Source organism: Electrophorus electricus, chromosome 17, assembly GCF_013358815.1.
Source record: "Electrophorus electricus isolate fEleEle1 chromosome 17, fEleEle1.pri, whole genome shotgun sequence".
Classification (NCBI taxonomy): domain Eukaryota; kingdom Metazoa; phylum Chordata; class Actinopteri; order Gymnotiformes; family Gymnotidae; genus Electrophorus; species Electrophorus electricus.
In genome coordinates this window covers 13452343-13477691 of record NC_049551.1, presented here as the reverse complement: position 1 = coordinate 13477691, position 25349 = coordinate 13452343, and the positions used below count along the sequence as shown (strand labels likewise).

Genomic DNA, 25349 nt, shown 5'->3' with positions numbered 1-25349 from the left:
GCTAGCTACTTCAAAGCTCTTTATACATATCTATATGTTACACTGAACCATTCGTACCATTACAGCTATTACCATAATGAATATAGACATCATTTAATTCAGAGGTTTAGTTATCTGACAAATTGTTTGTCCTAAATTTCTATGTCAGCGTCCCAAAGCCATGTCAAATATCCTGTCAGTATCTGACATGAATCATCGTATAACTTGTCAAGATAACGTTGCCAGACATTATCTAGCTAACTAGTTTGCACACAGTTGTTGTATAATAAATGGATAAAACACACAAAATAACCCAACCGGTCGACCAACATGTTGACTCACTCTCGCTATCCTTGGGATACATGGATGGAATAGCGTCGGGCTTCTGTATAAGTCTTTTGGCAAAACCCATTTTTAAAATAATATTTTCAAGACAGTCCTCTGTAAAATGACTACAGCAAAAAATACAGTATTTTTAAGTTTGTCTGGGACAGTACAATTGTTCCAATAAACTGCACCCATTTCTCTCCGATTTTCAGATGGAAATGCATGAAGGATCTCATTTTCTCCTTTTGCAGCATTGCACCCCATCAAAAACATGTCTCTGTCTTCGGTTTAAAACTTAGCCATAGCTAGTAAAATACAATGCTACACCTGACTTATCCTCTGATACCCATCGTTGTTTCCTTATATTTGTGACGCATAAAACCAAGGCTGTCTGAATTCGTATTTTTGAGATTGACATTGATACGCTGCAGTTCGAAAGCTGAAATACTCTTCCATGACACTGTCTGCTTATTTCGCACATGATTTGATTTCTGCCAAAGAAAAAACAAACAAATAAAACAAAAAACGCCACATGGACATATTAACAAAGTCAAAATCTTGATTTTCACTTACGGTTAAGGTCTTTAACCTTTTAGATCATCTTTGTGGTTTCATTTTGCTGGAATTTTTTAACAATTCCCTTACCTTTGATCAGGTCATCTACACCGTTCAATACTTATAAACCTTATCTATACTGTGATTGATTAATGACAATTAAAGGAGGTTTTATTTATATAGGGGCTATTGTTTAGAATATATGTATAAATATTTCCTTGTGTAGCGCTAGATGGTGAGTGTAATTTAAAGACTCGTACTCTGAACTCCTTATATTTTCAGCACCATACACACGGATGGCTATTGCACTGTTTCAAAATACAAATTGTTCCTTACCATTGCATATTTACAAATAATTATCGTGGCTATTTCTTAGATATTTATTCAATGAAACATTTCCCCCGTTTTGACCTATTGATAAGAGGATAAATTTTAATGACTCGATTTCAACAAAAATTTTAAATGAACTGTATAGGTTTTATACTACTAGTACTACTACTACTACTAATAATAATAATAATGATAATGATAAACAGTATTAGATGAAGAAGAAGAAGAAGAAGAAGAAGAAGAAGAAGAAGAAGAAGAAGAAGAAGAAGAACAACAACAACAACAACAACAACAACAACAACAACAACAACAACAACAACCAATAGGAATATATTTAAGTCTTAACGTTGATCTATCACGCGAGGTCGTTGTAGACCATGATTTGGAAAGGCGACCCATTACATCCGCGACTCCTCCTTCGAAATGCCATTGCAATAGGCAATGCGGGTGTTCAGGGGAAAGATTTAGTGAAGATACTGAGCGAAGGCGCCATGTTCTAAACAGATAGCGTTTTATGGCTTCTTCTGAATCAACTTCGTAAGCATCTTTGCGCACTAATGGATATCTCTGTCTGGTTAGCCGTCTGGATTATTTTTTATGTTTGTTTATGGAAAACATCGCTTAGTCAGATTGTTTATTCCGTCAACGAGGAGGTGACCAAGGGAACAGTTGTTGGAAATATCGCAAAAGACCTCAAGATCGGCATTAATGATCTCGAGTCGCGTGCGTTTCAGATTGTGTCTGCATCTAACAAGAAGTATTTTGACGTTAATTTGAAAACAGGTGCGCTGTTTGTGAACGAAAGAATTGACCGCGAGGAGTTTTGCGAGCGCAGTCAAAGATGTGTTGTGAATGTAGAGGCCCTTGCTCAAAACCCGCACAGTCTCTATCGGATTGAAGTAAGCATTTTGGATGTGAATGATCATGCTCCGCATTTTCGCCATAGCTCTCTAGTTATTAATATTACCGAGGACGCAAGTAAAGGTGACCGATTTCATCTACCAGTGGCTGATGATGCCGATGTTGGAAGTAATTCTCTGAAGGACTACAGACTCAGTACCAACGAATATTTCACCGTTGATGTGCACAGTGGAGACCCGAGAGTGTCTGCAGAGCTGGTCCTTCAGAAAATCTTAAACAGAGAGAAACAATCAGTCGTTAATATAGTTCTTACTGCTCAAGATGGAGGAAAACCTCCAAAATCAGGAACATTACACATTATCATAAATGTCATGGATGTAAATGATAATAAGCCTGTTTTTAGTAAATCTCTTTACAAAGTGAAAATTAAGGAAAATGTTTCTATAGGCACTAAAATAATGTCTCTTTCTGCCACAGATTTAGATGAAGGCACTAACAGTGAAATTATGTACTTATTTATCGAACATGGGAATGACAAAACAGATGATTTACTCACTGTCATTCCTGAAACAGGAGATATTGTAGTGAAAGGCCAGATAGATTATGAAGAAACTCCTGCTATTGAATTGAGAGTTCAGGCACAAGACAAAGGCAGTCCTCCTAAGAGCGCCCAGTGCAAAGTTTTAGTAGAAGTACTAGATGAGAATGACAACGCTCCAGAGATTATAGTGACTCCACTTCTGGACAGAGTGAAGGAAGATGCCAAACGTGGAGCTGCTGTTGCTTTAGTTAAAGTCTCTGATAGAGATGGTGGCCAAAATGGCATTGTTCATTGTTCTGTTAAAGGTTCTTTTCCTTTTAAACTGGAGTCCTCATATAGCAACCATTACTCTCTAGTGGTAGATGGACCGCTGGACAGAGAGAGCATTTCTGAATATATCATCACTATTTCAGCTAGTGATGAAGGAACTCCACCCCTTTCTAGTGACAGTGTGCTGACTGTTCAGGTCTCTGATGTTAATGATAATGCACCACTGTTTACAGCACCCATAACTGTTGCTTATCTAAAAGAGAATGGTCAAGTTGGGAGTCATGTGACAAAAATGGTGGCAAATGATCCAGATGATGGAGTGAATGCTGAACTTTCATACTCAATTGTAGAGACCACCAACATGGACATTCCCATATCAACAATGTTTCATATTAACTCTATAAATGGTGAAATAGTAACTCTCCAGTCATTTAATTATGAGACAGCAAAAAGATTTGAGTTCCAGGTTCAGGCCACTGACTCTGGCATTCCCCCTCTGAGTGCTAATGTGACTGTTAATGTGTTTATCCTGGATGAGAATGATAACAGTCCAGTTATTCTACCACCATATTCTGAACCCGGATCTGTTAACACTGAGAACATTCCCTACTCTGCTGAAGTGGGTTACTTTGTGGCTAAAATCAGAGCTGTAGATGCTGATTCTGGTTATAATGCATTGCTGTCTTACCATATAACTGAACCTAAGGGAACTAATCTCTTCCGCATTGGAACCAGCACTGGAGAAATAAGGACCAAAAGACGAATGAGTGACAATGACTTAAAGACTCATCCGCTTGTTTTAACGGTGACTGACCATGGAGAACCATCTCTGTCAGCGACCGTCTCTATGGACGTGGTGGTGACTGAACGTCTGGACACTGTGCAGCCCTCCCTAAGACACGTGCCAGTTAAAGAGGAGGGATTTTCTGATCTGAATCTGTATCTGCTCATCGCTATTGTCTCAGTATCAGTGATATTTTTATTGAGCCTCATCGGTTTAATAGCAGCTAAATGCTACAGGACTGATGGCAGTTTCAGCGGGTACAGCGCTCCAGTGGTCACTACACACCCTGACGGGAGCTGGTCTTACTCTAAATCCACTCAGCAGTATGACGTGTGTTTTAGCTCAGACACACTGAAGAGTGATGTAGTGGTTTTCCCATCGCCGTTTCCGCCTGCAGATGCAGAACTGATCAGTATTAACGAAGGAGACACTTTTACTCGCACACAAACGCTTCCTAGTACTGGACAGGTAAGATGATTAGTTATTAATTATTTGTCTAATTATATTCAGTATGGAGATTTTGTGCTGTTTTTTATCCCCCATTTTTTATGATCCTTCTATTTCAATGATTTTTTTTAATGGATAGTGGGGTTTTTTTGTTGGATTGTTTGTTTGTTTGTTTTTTGCAAATGCTGATGGCTTATAAGGCAATGCTTACTTTCTTGTACATTTGCTTTCAAATATTACTTATTTATTGTCTTTAAAATAGTGGCCATTTTACTATTCACATTATAAGTCATCTTTGTAGTTTTCTTGTTATTTTACTGAAATTTTGATTAGGCCAACTATTCTGTTCTATATTTCCAAATCTTTTCCCTCTTGTGGTTTACTAATTACCATTTCAGCAGGTTTCATTTTTAAAAGATGTTATACAGTAGAATATATCAGCTTTATATGTGTAGAACTATACGGTGAATGAAATTTTGTGCTTCTCTCATTCATTATCTCCTCAGCACCATGGACAGGGACAATCATCCCACTATTATTCTGACCTTTACCATTTGTCTATATATATATATATATATATATATATATATATATATATATATATATATATGTATATATATAAAACAACCCCCATGTCATCGACATCATCATCATCATCTTATTATTATTATTATTATTATTATTATTATTATTATTATTATTATTATTATAAGCATGAGTCTGAATACGAACAAGCAGAACTAATAGGACTATATTTTAATATTAACGTTGATCTATCACGGGAGGTCGCTGTAGACCATGACTTTGAAAGGAGGCGCTTTTGTATCCGTGACTCCTCCTTGAAAGTGTTCCTGCAATACGAGCTACGATGTTGCAGAGGAGAAAAAGGTTTGCTGAAGATACTGTCCGAAGTCGTCCTGTTGTAAACAACATTTTTATTATTATTTCTGAAACAATATTTGAAATTATCGTATTGCAGTAATGTATATCTTTGATTTGTTAGTTGTCAGGGTTATTTTTTATATTTGCTTATGGAAAACATCGCTTAGTCAGATTATTTATTCCGTCAACGAGGAGGTGAACAAGGGAACAGTTGTTGGAAATATCGCCAAAGACCTCAAGATCGGCGTTAATGAACTCGAGACGCGTACGTTTCAGATTGTGTCTGGATCTAACAAGAAGTATTTTGACGTTAATTTGAAAACAGGTGCGCTGTTTGTGAACGATAGAATCGACCGCGAGGAGTTTTGCGAGCGCAGTCAAAGATGCGTTGTGAATGTAGAGGCCCTCGCTCAAAACCCGCACAGTCTCTATCGGATTGAAGTAAACATTTTGGATGTGAATGATCATGCTCCGCATTTTCGGCATGGCTCTCTAGTTATTAATATTACTGAAGACGCAAGCACAGGTGACAGGTTTCATCTACCAGTGGCTGATGATGCCGATGTTGGCAGTAATTCTCTGAAAGACTACAGACTCAGTACCAATGAATACTTTTCTGTTGATGTGCACAGTGGACACGAGAGTGTGTCGGCTGAGTTTGTCCTACAAAAAGGCTTGGACAGAGAGAAACAATCAGTCATTAATCTAGTTCTTACTGCTCTAGATGGAGGAAAACCTCCAAAATCAGGAACATTACAGATTACCATAAATGTCATGGATGTAAATGATAATAAGCCTGTTTTTAGTAAATCTCTATACAAAGTGAAAATTAAGGAAAATGTTTCAGTAGGCACTAAAATAATGTCTCTTACAGCCACAGATTTAGATGAAGGCACAAACAGTAAAATTATTTATTCATTTATCGAACGTGGGAATGAAAAAAGAGATGGTTTATTCGCTGTCATTCCTGAAACAGGAGAGATTGTAGTGAAAGGCCAGATAGATTATGAAGAAACTCCTGCTATTGAATTGAGAGTTCAGGCACAAGACAAAGGCAGTCCTCCTAAGAGCGCCCAGTGCAAAGTTTTAGTAGAAGTACTAGATGAGAATGACAACGCTCCAGAGATTATAGTGACTCCACTTCTGGACAGAGTGAAGGAAGATGCCAAACGTGGAGCTGCTGTTGCTTTAGTTAAAGTCTCTGATAGAGATGGTGGCCAAAATGGCATTGTTCATTGTTCTGTTAAAGGTTCTTTTCCTTTTAAACTGGAGTCCTCGTATAGCAACCATTACTCTCTAGTGGTAGATGGACCGCTGGACAGAGAGAGCATTTCTGAATATATCATCACTATTTCGGCTAGTGATGAAGGAACTCCACCCCTTTCTAGTGACAGTGTGCTGACTGTTCAGGTCTCTGATGTTAATGATAATGCACCACTGTTTACAGCACCCATAACTGTTGCTTATCTAAAAGAGAATGGTCAAGTTGGGAGTCATGTGACAAAAATGGTGGCAAATGATCCAGATGATGGAGTGAATGCTGAACTTTCATACTCAATTGTAGAGACCACCAACATGGACATTCCCATATCAACAATGTTTCATATTAACTCTATAAATGGTGAAATAGTAACTCTGCAGTCATTTAATTATGAGGCAGCAAAAAGATTTGAGTTCCAGGTTCAGGCCACTGACTCTGGCATTCCCCCTCTGAGTGCTAATGTGACTGTTAATGTGTTTATCCTGGATGAGAATGATAACAGTCCAGTTATTCTACCACCATATTCTGAACCCGGATCTGTTAACACTGAGAACATTCCCTACTCTGCTGAAGTGGGTTACTTTGTGGCTAAAATCAGAGCTGTAGATGCTGATTCTGGTTATAATGCATTGCTGTCTTACCATATAACTGAACCTAAGGGAACTAATCTCTTCCGCATTGGAACCAGCACTGGAGAAATAAGGACCAAAAGACGAATGAGTGACAATGACTTAAAGACTCATCCGCTTGTTATAACGGTGACTGACCATGGAGAACCATCTCTGTCAGCGACCGTCTCTATGGACGTGGTGGTGACTGAACGTCTGGACACTGTGCAGCCCTCCCTAAGACACGTGCCAGTTAAAGAGGAGGGATTTTCTGATCTGAATCTGTATCTGCTCATCGCTATTGTCTCAGTATCAGTGATATTTTTACTGAGTCTCATTGGTTTGATAGCAGCTAAATGCTATGGGTCGGACGGCAATTTCAGTGAGTACAGCCCTCCAGTGGTCACTACACACCCTGATGGGAGCTGGTCTTACTCTAAATCCACTCAGCAGTATGACGTGTGTTTTAGCTCAGACACACTGAAGAGTGACGTAGTGGTTTTCCCGTCGCCGTTTCCGCCTGCAGATGCAGAACTGATCAGCATTAATGAAGGAGACACTTTTACTCGCACACAAACTCTTCCAAGTACCACAAAGGTAAGTCTCCATTAGTCCTTCTGGTTAATCTTGCTCTAATTAATCATACTTAGTAAGATTGTACAATCACATATTTTTTATCTTACATTGAGCACATTTCAGGTGATTCACTGCTTTAGTAGGTCTGAGGGTTATACTTTCTTTCTTAGGTAAACTCTTTTGATGGATTTATGCTGTATATATATATATATATATATTGTGGCATATTGTCATTTTAATTCATTGTTTTACTTTAGTTATTCTTTTTACTGTTTTTAGTATGGCAGAAATAAGGGCAATGAGATTAAATCACAAAGGCTTGGAATTGCCTTTAACTTTTATGGTAGGCTCTGTCGGTATAATTTATCTTGTGACAGTGTGTTCGGGTGCTTAGCTGTATGTCCATTTTATCAAGATGCTTGATAATGTTGATAGGATTTTAAAACTTGTTATTACCTCAGATGTATAGAAAAGACTTACACATTGTTTCCAAGTTTACATGCATAGTTTAAGTCTTCCCAGGAGTTTACTTCTATTGTATTTTCAGAAATACATATTAACAAAGTTTGTTATATCTGAGAGGGTGTTTGAAATTTGTGGTTGTGATTGATGTCCTCTATAAACTAATTTTGACTTCTGAACATGCCCCATATATATTCATATTGAACTACAGAGACATTCCTGATTTATACTTTTGCTGTCTTTAAAAAAATTCTCCAGCGAGTTAATGTAAATAGTAAATATTGAAGGCATATCTAGTGGTGCAACATTAATACATTTGTTACTGCTATGGCTGATACAAATATTACTAAAATTTCTGCTTCTTTGATTAAGAATCAGAAAGCATTTAAAGAAGGGATAATGCAACATTATGCAATATTAGCAAACCCACAGTCTTTTTTTAGCATTTAAGACAATGGTTTCTTTCAGACAGTTTCATGGCATTTTATGTTTTTAAAAAAGTTAACTACATCAAGTCCTGCTATAACAACAACAACAACAGCAAAATAATAATAATAATAATAATAATAATAATAATAATAATAATAATAATAAAAAAACAATTATTTGATAATATTAACTATTAAAAACATTAAAGTATTTTCATCAGTCCAGTTAACTAATAAAAATTCAGAACTCAGAAACTTATGTTGTAGGAAGAGAGCATGGATCCAGCTCCTTTGTTTTCTGTTGTAGTACCAATAATAATAATAATAATAATAATAATAATTATTATTATTATTATTATTATTATTATTATTATTAATAATAATACTGTACTTGTCCATTTTTCTGAACATTTAGGTTTTGAATTTAAAGATATGATTAGCCAAACCAAAAAAAAAAAAAAAGGTTCTACAACTCACGTATTTAATGCTTTTTTTTCTTTAAACTTTTTTACCAGTTTGTTAAACTTTGTTTCTTTGTCCTGGGGTGTAATGTTTATGGAATTCTATTGTGAGTCCGTCTGCTTACATGCGGTGTCACTCTTGACCGTGAATTAAAAATTTCTGGCTGTCCAATGCCTTTTCTTGAATACGGAATTCAAGGAGGAGCAGGACAGACTCACCCGTGAACGTAGACTGTTGTGCGCTAATGGATATTTCGAGCCGCTGATATAATAGCATGATGTTTGTAGAGTATTTCATCTTGCAAATACATTAAAAACAGAGAAACGATGAGTTTCACGGATAGCGGACCCCCAGCCTACATCAAAGCACTGCTGGTGTTTTGTTTATGGGGTTTGTGTCACGGACAGATTTCCTACTCCATCTCAGAGGAAGTGAAAAAGGGAACCGTCGTTGGGAATATAGCAAAGGACCTCAACATCGACGTTCAGGAACTGCAATCGCGTATGTTCCAAATTGTGGCGGGATCTAACAAATATTTTGGCGTAAGTCTGAAAACTGGCACTCTGTTTGTTAACGACAGAATCGACAGGGAAGATCTGTGTGCAAGTAGTCAGAAATGTTCCTTAAACATCGAAGCGATGGCAAACAATCCTTTGATGCCCTATCGTATCGAAGTAAATATTATAGACATTAACGACAACTCTCCTGTTTTCACTAGTCAGATACTCGTATTGAATATCACTGAAAACGTTCTAGCAGGAGACAAATTTTCTCTTCCCTTGGCCCATGACATGGATGTGGGCATAAACGCAGTAAAGAGCTACAAGCTGAGTCCGAATGGATATTTTTCACTAGATATACAGACCAGCGGACACAGTGTATCAGCTGAACTGGTTCTGCAAAAAGCATTAGATCGAGAAAAACAATCCGTGATTAAACTCACCCTGACCGCTGTAGATGGTGGTAAACCCCCAAAATCTGGGACTTTAGAAATCTTAGTTAATGTGCTGGATATTAATGACAATAACCCGGTGTTTACGAAATCTCTCTACAAAGTTAAGGTCCAAGAGAATGCACCAACTGGAAGTAAAATCCTGACAGTCACAGCTACGGACTCTGATGAGGGTCTAAACAGTGAAGTCGTATACTCTATTGTAGGCCACGAGAGAAACGCAGTGGTAAATTTATTTTCTATAAACCCGATCTCAGGGGATATCACAGTGAAAGGGAACATTGACTATGAGGAAAATCCAGCTATTGAGCTGAGAGTTCAGGCTCAGGACAAGAGCTTCTCTCCAAGACATTCTAATTGTAAAGTGCTGATTGAAGTTGTGGATGTGAATGACAATACACCGGAGATATCGGTTACTCTGCTTATGAGCTCGGTAAGCGAGAACATCAAACCTGGCACGGGTTTTGCTTTGATTACAGTTTCAGATAAAGATGGTGGTGAAAATGGCGAAGTAGGCTGTAGACTAACAGAGCCGAGCCCATTTAAGCTACAGTCGTCGTACAGGAACTCTTATTCGCTTGTTGTCAGTGAGCCATTGGATCGAGAGCAGGCATCCCAGTATAACATCACAATTATCGCTATTGACAAGGGGACTTCACCACTTTCTAGCTCGACGGTTTTACAGGTTCATCTTTCCGATGTGAACGACAACGCGCCACTATTTCCAGGACCAGTAATAAACATTAACGTAAATGAAAATAGTCCAGCTGGAGCCTTGATATATGCTGTAACTGCGCAAGATCTAGATGACGGCGATAATGCACACATTTCCTATTCTTTTGTTGATGCTGACATCACTATGCCTATATCAACTTTAATGAACATAAATTCACTTACAGGCGAATTATACTGTCTACAGTCTTTCAATTACGAAGAAACAAAACAGATTCAATTAAAAATTCAAGCAACTGACTCTGGCGTTCCTGCTTTAAGCAGTAATGTGACAGTAAATGTTTTTATCCTGGATGAAAACGACAACAGTCCCGTGATTTTGGCGCCTTACTCTGAACCCGGATCTGTTAACACTGAGAACATTCCCTACTCTGCTGAAGTGGGTTACTTTGTGGCTAAAATCAGAGCTGTAGATGCTGATTCTGGTTATAATGCATTGCTGTCTTACCATATAACTGAACCTAAGGGAACTAATCTCTTCCGCATTGGAACCAGCACTGGAGAAATAAGGACCAAAAGACGAATGAGTGACAATGACTTAAAGACTCATCCACTTGTTATAACGGTGACTGACCATGGAGAACCATCTCTGTCAGCGACCGTCTCTATGGACGTGGTGGTGACTGAACGTCTGGACACTGTGCAGCCCTCCCTAAGACACGTGCCAGTTAAAGAGGAGGGATTTTCTGATCTGAATCTGTATCTGCTCATCGCTATTGTCTCAGTATCAGTGATATTTTTATTGAGCCTCATTGGTTTAATAGCAGCTAAATGCTACAGGACTGACGGCAGTTTCAGCGGGTACAGCGCTCCAGTGGTCACTACACACCCTGACGGGAGCTGGTCTTACTCTAAATCCACTCAGCAGTATGACGTGTGTTTTAGCTCAGACACACTGAAGAGTGACGTAGTGGTTTTCCCATCGCCGTTTCCGCCTGCAGACGCAGAACTGATCAGTATTAACGAAGGAGACACTTTTACTCGGACACAAACTCTTCCTAGTACTGGGAAGGTAAGATGATTAGTTATTCATTATTTGTCTAATTATATTTAATATGGAGATTTGTTTGTTATTTGTTTGATTGATGTTTTTGTTTCCCTCTATTGAGGCCCTTGATTCTGTCCCATGTAGCCATATCTCTAATAAAATAAGACATAAAAGTTGAACTATTTAAAGTAGACTTGCTTTTAGGAAAATAAACAAATAAATAATCAACCAATCTACTTCGACAGTGTTTTCGTCATAATAGGTTCTGTCGTAACCTGGTTGCATCTTCACATAAACTTTGCATACACCAAATTAACAAGTTTAATTAAGCTTAATGTGAATTAACAACATTTTCTAGAGCTCCAGACATACTTAAGCTCCAACTCTGCATAAATCACTTCATGACCTTTTGTCTGATTCCAGCAGCAGTGTGACAGACAGTGACTCGTTTTTCACAGCGACAGTTGCACCAAGTAGCACATCTGCTCATTTTTTTCTTTGGCTGCAGTGTTGCAACTCAAAAGGGTTCAGTGAAAAAATCACTTGCATGGCAGGATGATTCCCCTACATACATTTATTGTTTATACCGATCTACCCCTAGCTAAATGACAACGCCACGGAGTTCAGCACCGTGGACAGTGACAAACGAGAATTTGCCTATAACTTACAAAAGTCACAAAATTAAATCTGGTTACTGAACTTCTAAAACAATAATTGTGTAAAATAAATTTGTCAAATAATTAAGACTATAAAAATCCAATGTCTTCTTGTGCCAATTATAGGTTTTATAAATTATTTCAGACAGCATGCAACTGTGCAAAATAATTAAAATGAAAAAATAAATAAATAAACAAAAGTTGCAATGCGTCATGCTGGTATACAGTATTCCAGAGATTTTCATTTAACACAAATGTATTGATTTTTGATGCAGCACCATGACAGTCTGTTTTTAATTTCTAATTCCACTAATGAAATATTGTGGCTGCACTGAGAGTGTTATTACACACATGGTTGTATAGCAGCTGCGAGCTTGGCTTTGGTTGTTTGGTACTGTAAAATGGGAAGAGGTTTGATCAGACCTATTTTTACTTGCTGAACAAAGGCATAAACCATGAGGAGAGTAGGACTGATGAAAGCAGGAAGCTGGGGCTGACTTTCAATCTCACAGAACACACTCGCATACTCTGTCAGCATATTCCCAGTCATCTAGGCTCATATCGGCCCCTCTGGGCCCTTTCTGTTTGTCTTTAATAGAGTAGAGGCATCTGGCCCTACACAAAGGCCCATGGAAGTGATGCAGGGCTGGGTCCTGCATGGCTTGGCTGGTACAGGGAGATATGTGGATTAGAGGTCTGTGGGGCTCCTGGATGCAGGGATACTGCAATGCTTAATACATAATGGTGAGGATCGGGTAGACTCATGCTTAAGTGTTCTAATGAGCACCAGACTTCATGAATCTATCTCTCTCCTTTTCTCATTTAGCTGTCTTTCTATATATTTAACTTTTGTTCATTTTTGTCTCATATCTCACATATTTTCTCACAGGGCTGTGTTTTGCCCTGTTTCTGTTTCATTTGCTGCTTAGGAGATGCCATGATTTTACTAAAGCAGAATCTGAGTGTTTCTTGCAGCTTATTTTATTTCACATCCTAAGATTCTTAATTGATGCCACAGTGTGTTCCTGAGTTATTGATACAAAGTGTAGGCTTGTGCTATTTTTACTCTGTAAAATGCAAAAGTCAGCTTTATAGTCCCTTGTTATGGAAATTAGACAGGGTGTGCTTGGAATGAATTAACTGCAACCTTGGTAATTCTTTTCTTTTCCCATGTAGTCCGTTTCACCCTGAACTGCTTTCAACATGCTATTATCAGTGAATGCTTCCATACGTTATTTATATGCACATGTCCAAGGAAGTGCTGGCTAGCTATTTTCAACCATATTGTCAGAAATAATACTGTATATTTATATATTACTTGGGTCCATACATACATACATACATACATACATACATGCATACATACATATATACAAGAGTACATCCATACGTTACATGTGTACATATTCATAAATATGCATATGCATTTCTATCTGTTCACACGTCACAGATTGGATTGAAGCCCCAGACAGAATGCTGCAGTGACCAGGCCTTTTTTGACAGTTTAACTTCACATGGTCATGGTCGTTGTCATGGCTACTTGAAATCAGAACCGATGCCTTGTTTGTGCTTTAAAATATATTTAATCCTAGTTATTATTTATCTAGGAATTAATTTTAGTCTTCCATTCTTTAAAAATGTTGTTTCATTAGCCTGTACAGCTTGGATGATTTTAAAATAGACTTTGCAATGTAGTTGTCAAGGTACATGTAATTTATTTGTATAATTTAGTATGATCTAATGGACTTCTTTTTCCTAATATGTAAATAAATGTCACTTGGCTGTACAGTACCTCATATATCCACTGATGCACTATTCAGTGTGGACAGTAAGGCCCTATAGGACTATACTAATGTGACATATAGTACTATGAAATTTTCTTCTTTTTTTTTTAAGCTTTTATGACATTTCTCTCATATAGTTTCTGTGGCTCAGTTCTGTGAAATGTTTCAACAGGACCAGATTATGTGGGTGTATCCATTTGCAATGTTTTATTCTGGATTCGTTAGACTTAGTGTTTTGAGTCATTGTAATGACTCACTGAGTCATACTGCACACAGGCAGAGGATGTTTCACTCTTTTGAAGGACTGGATTAATGAAGCTGTACACCTGCAGTGAGGTAGACTCTCTCTATGTGTGTGTGTGTGTGTGTGTGTGTGTGTGTGCGTGTGTGTGTGCATGTGCGTGTGCGTGTGCGAGTGCGTGTGTGTGTGTGTGCGTGGCAGTAGGTAGGAAGGCAATGTATCACTCTTATTAGAGCCCCAGGTCTTGAGTCCAGGTATTAGCTAAATAAATGACCCAAATTGCTATGTTAAGTCTTATCTGGTGCCTTTGATTTTGAGTTAAATCCTGTTACACCTGATACTCCCTTAAAGGGCAACATAACAGAGATGAGAGAGAAAATATTGACAGTGAGAATTTGGAGTCATTGTTGTTTTACTTTAAATTTTTTATTTTTTATTTTTTTACTTTCAATGAATGAGAAAATTACCCTTTGAGAATGTCCTAACCTGATTATCTGTACAAGCTCTGAATTTTATGCTACCAATGTATGGTTTAATGCAGAGCATATTACAAACATATACATTCAGTCATGACCAGTGTTTATCAGTGAAATGTGTATATCGGTTCAATAATTAGCTGTTGTTGTTCTAATAGGTCATGAAATCTTTTTCTGACCATGGAATTATATTATTCCAGTACCATGCTGCTTTTTAAAGACTCATTAAAAGTTTGCCTGTGGTGAGAGCTCCTTCAGTAGGGTAGGACATAACTCTGCAGTGTGGCAGTGTATGTAAGATACTGGGCTGAGTGCTCTCTGCAGTGGGCACATGGAGCTGAGCACCAAACTGAGCAGGACACACGCTGGAGGCAGAAAGTGACTCCTTGACGCACTCTAGCGGCTGTAGTGATAGTGCTGCCTGATTTATTCGAGGGTGTGGGAGTTGGAAGCACCATTGCAGACTTCAGTTCTTGCTATGGCCAGCAGAGGTCTGTCTACTACTCTTTGTATCCATACTCTGCCTCTGCTTCTGCTCTCTGTCTCTCCTTCACTGTCACTCTGTAGCATGTGTGAAATAGTCCTGCCCCTCCCTCATTACTTATTGGTTAAGTCTTTTACTATTGATTACTGACTGTGTTCCAAGCCGTTATAATTACATTCCCAGATCTCTCAAGAGAACACAGAGATGATTTTGCAGTGAATGTGGTAAAAAAAAGTACCAAAGTATCACATGGCTGCTTTATTGTAGTAGTACTACTTGTAGCAGAAATCCTTAAACCCCAATATCTCTAGGGACAGAGTATAAGGCTATTAGTCACATGGTTTTTGTGAGAGAAAAATCAAGGAGGTTGGCCTTTGCGGATGGGTGGCTCACGGCTGGGAAATTGGGGACTGGTGCCAGTTTCTGTTTAGCAGCAACCAGGGCATTGCTCATTCTGCCAGGTCCTATCTGCTCTCAGTCCCAGTTGACGCATTTGGGTCACTAAGTGAGGGGCAGCAGCCTGGAAGGGGAGATCAGGTGGGCCTCTGTGTCTGCTGAAGGGATGGAGGCAGGTGCTGGAGTAGGGGGAGGTGGAGGCAGTGGCACCATCCCTGCTGCACATCTGTCAAACGAGGACACAAACAGATGGATTTAGGCACTTGATCCTGGATCTGCTGCTTTTCATTACATGGCCACTGGTGTCATTCTGCTTCCTGAAGCTGCATTCCTTTGATAAACCCTTAAGTGTCAGTCTGTATCATGCATGGGGCACATGTGCTGAGTGAGAGAGACAGAGAGTCAGAGAGTCAAAGACACAGATAGAGAGAGAGAGAGAGAGAGAGAGAGAGAGAGAGAGAGAGAGAGAGAGAGAGCGAGAGAGAGAGAGAGAGGAAGAAGGAGAGAGAGTTTAAGAGAAAGAGAAGAAAAGAGCTATGCATTAGAGTGCCAGAGAGAGATAGAGAGAGAGAGAGAGAGAGAGAGAGAGAGAGAGAGAGAGAGAGAGAGAGAGAGTGGGAGGGAGGAAGAAGGAGAGAGAGTTTAAGAGAAAGAGAAGAAAAGAGATATGCATTAGAGTGCCAGAGAGAGATAGAGAAATAGAGAGAGAGAGATAGATAGAGAGAGAGAGAGAGAGAGAGAGAGAGAGAGAGAGAGAGAGAGAGAGAGAGAGAGAGAGAGAGAGAGAGAGAGAGAGAGATGCTTTTTAGTGCACTACAGAGTGGGCTGTGTCTCTGTGTGCCCTTGCTGACAGCAGGGCAACAGCAGGGTGTTTGTGTCACCTCCCTCAGATGGGAGCCCCTCCTCACTCTCATACCCAGCATGCTTACATAAGGCAGGTCAGGGATAGAGGCAAGGCACACACTCACTTAATGAAGGGAACCATCTTCATTTCAAACATGAGAGCATGTAATACTCAATGCAAGGAGGTTTAAGCCGAATCGCAACTACAGAAAGCAGGTCTGACAATTATCACCAGACATATTTCTTGCAAAAATAGAACTCTTCCTATAACTTCCATGGCACAGAGACCCACATCATCAGAATGCATTAGTTCTGTGGTGCTACTCAGCAGATATGGAGTTTGTCGATCGAGTCGGCCACGCTCTCCATCCCTCTGCCGAGAGGTGCTTTGAAGCATCTGTCATGCTGTCACTTTGCATGCTACTTCACTTCATGTCCAACTGCAGGCTGTGATGTCCTAATCTGCTTTCTCCAGTGTGAAGGTTAGACAGGTGTAAATGTCATCGTGAGATCATAAAGAGAGAACTGATATAGCAGAGAAGGTTAAAGATGTGGGGTGCGTTCCACCTCATGGATGCCAGGTGTGTAGAGGCTGCTTGTGTGTAATTTATAGAATTACATTCATTTCCCATTTGATATCAGATGCAAATTAATACACATGGGTCCCTACAGCTAAAAGCCACACCTCCAAATGCTTTTACCACTGTTTAAATGCACACCCAGAGAATATATCAGGTCTTATGAAAATATTGTCTTGTGGATTTCTTTAGCATACAGAGCCATATTGTGTAATATATTTGATAATATTAAAATGTAAGCCTTGTTTGGAGGAAAATGATTGCAGATGGATGTAGTATTAAGTGTGGATATTACAGTACCTGCAGGGAAAAAAAAAACAAAACTTTTTTTCATGCAAAACATTGCAGTAACAGAATGAATGTAAATCCTTTGCAAGCATACAACATTCATTTGACTAATGCTGATCTGGCAAATTGCATAGTTTTGGCTAGAATGCCATCAGTTTCACTGTGACAGATGATCTTAGTGTCACACATGCTAATGAAGACTGATGGAGACGGGGTGGTGACGTCTCACACATGCATGCAAAAATAACCTGATGATGATGATGGTGATGGTGATGGTGATGATGATGATGATGATGATGATGATGATGATGATGATGATTGGGGGAGTGTTGCATATCTCTCTTTTTGTCAAAGCATCTCTTATCACAGTTATTTGCCCTGTCGTTTCTTGGGAATGAAAATCCTGTGCCTGTCAAGGCCTGTAGGTTTGCTTTAGCACCCAAAAGAGATGTGGCCTCAAAGCTTGTAAAAGTCAAACTTTCAGAAAAGAAGAGAAAAGAAGTATGGAAATTTATTTCACAACCTGATTTATAGAATTCTTTAGCTGACTATGAGGCTTTAAAATGGTTTCATTTTGACTTATCAAGTTTGGTGAAACCGAAACTGGCATTTTATAGGCTTGTTACAGTTGTAGGAATGTTTTTATTGTGCAGCTCAGTGATAGTAAACCTCAGATGCTGTAATTAATATTAGATTCGATTCCGTAAATGAATCACCTATTGCCTGGGTGAAAAACGAACAAAAAAAGGGATCTGTGATGTGATCTCTGAAACCATCTGTGCTGGTGAAACAGGAGCTTAGTCCTCTGTGTGCCAGTAAATGTACAGCCCTGTCCTTATCTATGGTCAGGAGGCATGAATGGTGAATGAAAAAAAACAAGACAAAGTTCTGCTATCTGGGAAGGCCTAAGAGTAGAGCCACTGTTCAACTTTAATAGGAGGCAAGTAAGGTGTCTTTGGACATCTCATAAGGATGCCACCTGGTCAGCTGCACTGTAAGACCCAGCAGCGCATCTTAATACAAGTAATACATTACTGTAACTTAAACAATTCATATAATTGGAGTAACACAAGATATTATATGAACACTCGATAAAAAAGGAATTGCTAGTGGCATATCTCTGAGTATGCACACCTGATTTGGGGTGCAGTGGGGGTATACTTTCAGCCAAGTATACTGCTTATCCACAGAAGCAAATTTTAGTTTTAGTCTTTACAACATAATAAGGCAGAGTGCCAAATTCATGATTGAAGCAAAAAAGTCTCCTTCAAGAACATGCAACCACAGTGATTGCTTACCAGTACTAAAGTTATGATCTGGTCAGCAACTCACTGAAGACCTGAAACAATGTTGAGTATACTTGACTCTCTTGGCTGCTGATACACCCAACAAAAGCTATAATTTTCGGTCAGCAACAAACTACTGAATAATTATTAAGATTATTAAAAACATAAATACAACTCACCTAGCTATGCTATATTCCCATTGCTGTTTCAGTCCGCACACTGACTCTGCCTCTGTTTCTGTTCACATGCTGAATCTAATGTTGCGTCTTGCTCGTGCAATGCACAAAATCAAATCCTTCAGCAAAGTTTGAAACATCTTCATTATGCTCTCTCAAGTGGAAATTTTGTTTGAATTTTATAGAATTCCATGAAATGTATTATTTTGTTGAACTGTTCAAATCTGTTTATTTAAGTTATTTATTTATTTATTTTTATTTCTGGAGCAAAACCATATGTTTGCTCCCCCTCTAATAGAAGTGGCATTGCACGTGCTCCACTCGCTGCATTCCTCAGACACCTGTGTCTTTGAGTAAAGGCAAATTTGTTCCAAATGCATTATAGTCAGTTTATCTCATTTCATTGGCTGTTACAAATAAGTCTTAATTCATAGGCTAGCAATGGATTTATTCAAGATTATTGAATATTTAGTGATAGTGTCATTTAATGCACATAGATCTGGGTGTTACATTAATTTATTCATTGGCTGAATATTGGTTGTAGTAATAAATAGTGATATTCTGGAAGTGTTTGCTAGACACTCAATCATCTTTAATGTTTTGTGTTTTACAGAACAGGTAAATAGATTTATTTTATTTAATGGGGAAAAACTAAGTACCATAATATGATAAATATCAATGAGTATTAAGTTCTGTACTGATAAACAACTTCTTTTCTGTTAGTGTCACAGGTCTTTGTGACAATTGTTGTTTCGCAAACAATCAGAAATCTGGAAATTTACAGCTGTGTGGCAAGATGTGTGGTATCTCACAAACGACCTCGAAGAGTCTGGTTGTCCCCCAGAAAAAACTTGACTCTGTCACAGGGAGGAGGAGGAGGAGGAGGAGAAGAAGAAGAAGGAGGAGGAGGAGGAGGAGGAGGAGGAGGAGGAGGAGGAGAAGAAGAAGAAGAAGAAGAAGAAGAAGAAGAAGAAGAAGAAGAAGAAGAATTATTATTATTTAAATGGGGACAAAGTAATACACTTTTGTCCGTGGGGATATTAAAAAGTAATCCCCCCTTTTAAACACGTTTAAATCTTCAGAGTTTTTTAGGCGTTGGAAAACAACCGACAGATTTATTTGAGCAGGCAGCCTGTCCTCCGCTGCGCACCTCATAGACAGCACCGTCGGCGCTGAAAGATAGAAATGAAATGAAACGAAACGGGAGGGGCGAGAAGAGGAGGAGGGAGGCGGGCGAGTGCGCGCGCCGAGAGATATGCAGCACCAGTGGCAGGGAAACACACCCGACAGCCGCGCTCGGAAGGGAAAAAAAAGACAGCGCGGACAAAGGAAACATGGATGCAGCCAAGAAGTGTCCATGCACGCTTAGAACGGATTTCGCGACCAGACAGTCCTATTCATAAATGGGAAAACAATTAGTCCACTTTGATGTCGTGGTGGGAGGCAAGATATTGCAAATTAAAGAGGCGGGGAGCTGTTTTTAATCCGTCTGTGATCCCATGCTTTTGCGATGGCTGTTGCAGGGATATGTAACTGTCTGGGGAAAATTGTGCCGCCTTCCTTTTTAGCGTTTTTGTTATGCTGTGGTCTTGCATTTGGGCAAATACGATATTCCATTCCGGAAGAGCTTGACAACGGAGCGATTGTAGGTGACATTGTGCAGGATTTGGGGTTGGACATTAGAAAGCTCTCCAGCCGAAAGATCAAGGTAACCGCTGATGACGGAAAACGATACGTGGATGTCAACCCAAAGAACGGGAAACTGTTTGTAAATGAAAGAATCGACAGAGAGACGTTGTGTGATGTGAGCAGCTGCATTTTAAATCTCGAGGTGCTTCTTGAAAATCCATCAGAATTGCACAATATCGAGGTAGAGATAGTGGACGCTAATGACAATGCACCGCAGTTCCCAAGGGACGATTATCAATTGGAAATTACAGAATCGGCTTCGCCGGGTTCTCGTTTTCCAATCGAGCACGCGCAGGATCCAGATGTTGGCACCAATACGGTCCGATTTTATCGGCTCAGCACAAACGAGCACTTTGCGCTTGATTCCAACAAGCCATTTAAAAACAAGCACGTCGAGCTCGTACTAAAAAAGCCATTGGACCGCGAACAAACGCCGTTTCATCAGTTAATCCTAACAGCGACAGACAGCGGCACACCAGCCCTAACAGGTACTACGAAAATTAACGTGCGCGTTTTAGATTCTAACGACAATAACCCTGTATTTGACAACTCTGTGTATAAAGTGAAGTTACTCGAAAATTCGCCAAAAGACACCCTTGTAATTAAATTAAACGCCACTGATCAAGATGAAGGCACAAATGGAGAGGTATTTTATTCATTTAGCAGCTACACCCCTGAAAGGGTCAGACAAACGTTCACCATGGACACTAACACTGGGGAAATCCGAGTTAGAAGCAATGTGGATTATGAGGACACCAATTCCTATGAAATGTACATCCAAGCCATGGACAAGGGACCAGCTGCGGTTGCAGCCCACTGCAAAGTGGTTGTGGAGGTGGTGGATGTGAACGACAATGTCCCAGAGATTGTACTGTCTTCCCTGTCGAGCCCAGTGCGCGAAGATGTCCGCGCGGACACTGTGGTAGCCCTGATCAGTGTGACAGACCGTGACTCTGGCCCAAATAAACAGGTGACCCTCGAGATCCCACCTGGCCTTCCATTCAAAATCAAGTCATTCAGGAACTACTACACGTTAGTGACCTCTGCCTTCTTGGACCGTGAGACCACAGCAGCCTATAATGTGACGCTAAGAGCCACTGATGGTGGGACTCCTCCCCTCTCCTCCCAAAAGACCATTCAGGTGGATGTGGCGGACGTCAACGATAACCCACCGCGTTTTGAGCAGACGTCGTATACCGTATACGTAACAGAGAACAATGCACCTGGAGCATCACTTTGCACCATCAAGGCCCTGGACGCAGATGTAAATGAGAATGCACGCATCACCTACACTGTGCTGAATGACAACAACCACGGCATCCCTGTCACCTCTTACGTGTCTGTCAAACCAGACACAGGCGTGGCTTATGCTCTCCGTTCATTTGACTATGAGTCACTGCGGGAGTTTCACTTCCAAGTCAAAGCTCAGGATGGTGGCATCCCACCTCTCAGCCGTGTGGCCACCGTGTACATCTACGTGATGGACCAAAATGACCACCCACCAGAGATTATAAACCCTCCAGCCAACGGCTCACGATCAACAGAGACAGTAATGAAGAACGCAGAGGCGGGGTTGCTGGTCACCAAGGTGGTGGCATACGATGCCGATGCTGGACAGAACGCCTGGCTGGTCTACATGCTGGACCAGGCCACTGATTCAGACCTGTTCAAGGTGCATGAGCACACTGGACAGGTCCACACCACGCGGCGCATCCTGGAGGACAACTCTACCTCGTTCACCCTCATTGTGCTGGTGAAGGATCATGGACAGCCTCCGCTCTCCTCCACCGCCACCATCAATGTAGCTGTGATGGAGGTGCCGCCCAAAGTAGTCCCCGACCCCAAGAAGATCATCCGGCCCCACAACGCGCTGCTCTTCTCCAACGTGACCCTCTACCTGATCGTAGCACTCAGCGCCACAACCTTTGTCTTCCTCGTCACCGTGGTGGTTCTGGCCATCGTGCGATGCCATGCGTACTGTACCCAGCCGGGCTCCTGCTCACCATGCTGTGTGTCTCAGAAGAGCTCACAGGATGGTGGCTCCGGAGCGGGTGCCGGCTCCCAGCCCAACAACAACGTGGTGCTCCGCCGTGACCTCAAGGTTGAGCCCCACTACATCGAGGTCCGCGGGAATGGCTCACTGACCAAAACCTACTGCTACAAGACTTGCCTGACCGCCACATCAGGCAGCGACACTTTCATGTTCTACAACACAGGACGGCCCATAAGCGGAACATGGGGCTCGGAGCGCTTCTTCACGGGTGGCTCCGGGCTGGTCCGTAGACTCAGTATGCCGGATGCTGCACTACAGGTGTGTCTCACCTCGGTGTCTGTTCCTCTGTCATGTGATCGGATATCTGGGAAAAGAGAAAGAGAGCAGAGCCTCTGTACTGCTGCTCTTGTATGATCATTGTATGCAGTGTATAGTAGTTCTAGTCGTAGGGACATACGCATATTGCTCTGCATGGGTTGGCAAGCTTTTTTAGCTACACAGCCGGTCCTGTATGTGTGCAATCATTTTACTTTTTTTTGCCCTCAGCTTCTCTATGCAGTTCTCCAGCTGGGTTTCTCAGCACTCTGTATTAGTGTCAAATGTTGAAGACATTTTCCGGAGACTGCCTGCATTTCTGATGAATAAGGGATTTGCTTTTTCCTTTGACGCTGTGATTGCAGAGTCCCGGTCGAGTCAGTCTACCACCTCTCTGCTGTCTGTCTGCCACCAACAACTGTCTCTTTCTGTATTATGGTGTCACTGGGTCTGTGACTGAGTAGTACACCTTCTATTTTTAAAGTCCTTTTAAAATTTTGGCTAACACATTCTTCATGCAGATACTCTTTTGTATGTGGATTCACGTAAGAAATCTCTGTTTCACTGTACACAGTGTACAAAGAACACTAGGTACACAAAAAGCACTAGGAATTCTACAAATATACAGTACACTGTAATAACAAAAAAAACTAAATTGCCAAAAACACTCTCCCTAATGTCCACGCTACATAAAAACCAAGACAGAAAATAGCCTCTAATGTCTGTTTTTAGCTCTGTGCCTTTTAGTACTGGTTCACCGGCATCACTAGTAGAATCAAAGTACTATTAAAGCAGTTTAAAAAAGCAGTGCCCCAAATAGATCAGCAAGCATAGTAGGTTTTTGCAGCACTGGCCTACAACAACTTGCATTTAAAAACACTGCACGCTTCACATGTTTATTTGGTGTTTATTTGTCTTTGTTTAATTGCATTGAAGTTATCCTCAGAGATACAGGAGGCCTGTTTCAATCTGACTGTAAAAGGATGGCTTGTCTCTGTGAAGCTGTGGTCCATAGGAGGTATGTACAAAGCAAAGACCTGCCAGGACTGCAGCATTAAGATACAAGTTGTGTGGTGAGACAAAGGCCTTGGGTGGCATTAAGCCTACAGTCTCTAAGCAACATGTGCCAAAACACACCCATCTAACACAGCAGATGCTTTGAGGCCAGAAGTCATCTGTCTCAGATAAGACATTAACCTCCAGCTCTTGATTCTCAGTCTGCCAAATTCAATTGGATGAGAGAGGCAGAGTCTCTATCATGCTCCCTCCCCCCTGTATTCACCTGATTAAGGAGCATTATTTCCCCGATTTATCCAGGGCACTTGCTAATGCTTTAGCCCGGCACATACTGTCCAACCCAATTCTTTACTAGGGCAAATATAAAAAGACTGGCCAAGTGGATCCCCTTCAGCATATTTGCCATTTTCTAAAGTGTATCAGTAGTACATGCTTTTGTGGATACTACTACATAATTGTGGATGCTACTACATAATGCCCCATGTGGGTCTTTGGGACTTTAGTGGTAGACAAGATCAGGGCTGGGTTTCACAAAAGCATCATAAAACAAAGATGATCTTTATAAGGAAGAGAAAGTATTACACTGAACACATTCTCTCTCTCTCTCTCTCTCTCTCTCTCTCTCTCTCTCTCATTTAAAATGACAACACTAAAATGGGGCACAGTTCAGTTCTTTGTCTGGTGATTCTCTGCATGGTCTGTTAATACCCTTTACATTTTCTGACATCATTTTGGTGAATAGATGAAGAAGGAGTGAAAAATCAATGCATGTGCTTCCAGCTTCATAATGGAGATACCGTATTGGATTTCTGAACCGATGGTTGCTTTATAACTAGTGCTGAGTCTGATTTCAGTAGCTTTGGATACCAGGGTGGAGGATGTCACAGTATCACATTGTGAGGGATCAGCTGGTTACTTAGGATGATGTCATCCCATCAGGAGAAAAGTGGGGTCGGTACTGGACAAAAGGAGGTGGGATATGGGTGGGGCTGTGTGGGTTTGATGCTCAGACAAAATAATTAGTAGTGAGTGCGTTAATGGGGTGCAGGTAAAATTGCGTTAATGGGGTGAGGTAAAATTTTAAAGAAGCAATAGGGCAAAAGGTGGAGGCTGCATTTCGTTTCTGGATTGAAGGGGGCAGTGAGACGGGTGGTGGGGAAGGGAGAGGTGGGGTGTTGGAGTAAAAGAGGGGAAGCTGAGGGTGGAGGGGCTATGTTGTGGAGCACAGGGGCTTCAGTGGTTCAGGTTCTCATAGTGAAGCCCAACTGCTGGGTGACTGATGTGGCAATAATTCACTAGAACAGCTGCTGGATCCTTCAGGCACATATGAGCTCTTAACACAGACTCACTCACTCACACACACACACGTCAAGGCTCAGTGCCTACCAAAGTCTCCTTTAACTGCATATCATATCAGTATGCAGAGAGATTCGCAAAGAGCACCATGATTTATTGATGAGAATCTATCTAACTGGGTTCGGCCTCTCTCTCTCTCGCCCTCTCGTCCTCTGTCTCTCTTTGTTTCTCTCTCTCTCTCTCTCTCTCTTTCTCTCTCTCGTCCTCTCGTCCTCTGTCTCTCTCTCTGTTTCTCCCATTCACTCTCTCTCAGCCCAAGGGACCGAATGCTGACTGGCGGTACTCAGCTTCTCTGAGGGCAGGAGTGCAGAGGTAAGCACTTTTCT

The 25349-nt window shown here is 40.7% G+C and overlaps 3 protein-coding genes across 3 annotated transcripts in view; all 3 read left to right on the top strand.

Annotated features, from left to right (window-relative positions):
- The first annotated feature begins 1748 nt into the window (after positions 1 to 1748).
- LOC113590513 (protocadherin alpha-8-like) lies at positions 1749 to 4124 on the top strand. Its single transcript, XM_027030675.2, has one exon. The coding sequence runs from the start codon at positions 1749 to 1751 to the stop codon at positions 4122 to 4124; it is 2376 nt and encodes a 791-aa protein (XP_026886476.2).
- An 868-nt stretch (positions 4125 to 4992) lies between these two features.
- On the top strand, positions 4993 to 11478 carry LOC118242824 (protocadherin alpha-9-like). Its single transcript, XM_035535483.1, has 2 exons — positions 4993 to 7442; positions 9181 to 11478. Exons 1-2 carry the CDS (start codon positions 5076 to 5078, stop codon positions 11476 to 11478), a joined length of 4665 nt encoding a protein of 1554 aa, XP_035391376.1. The 5' UTR covers positions 4993 to 5075.
- An 8453-nt stretch (positions 11479 to 19931) lies between these two features.
- Positions 19932 to 25349, top strand: part of LOC113590510 (protocadherin alpha-C2-like) — a 15683-nt gene continuing 10265 nt past the window's right edge. Inside the window, 2 exon segments of the mRNA XM_027030673.2 lie at positions 19932 to 22653; positions 25277 to 25335. Of these exon segments, the coding sequence (XP_026886474.1) occupies positions 20164 to 22653; positions 25277 to 25335 (2549 nt within the window). The 5' untranslated portion in view covers positions 19932 to 20163.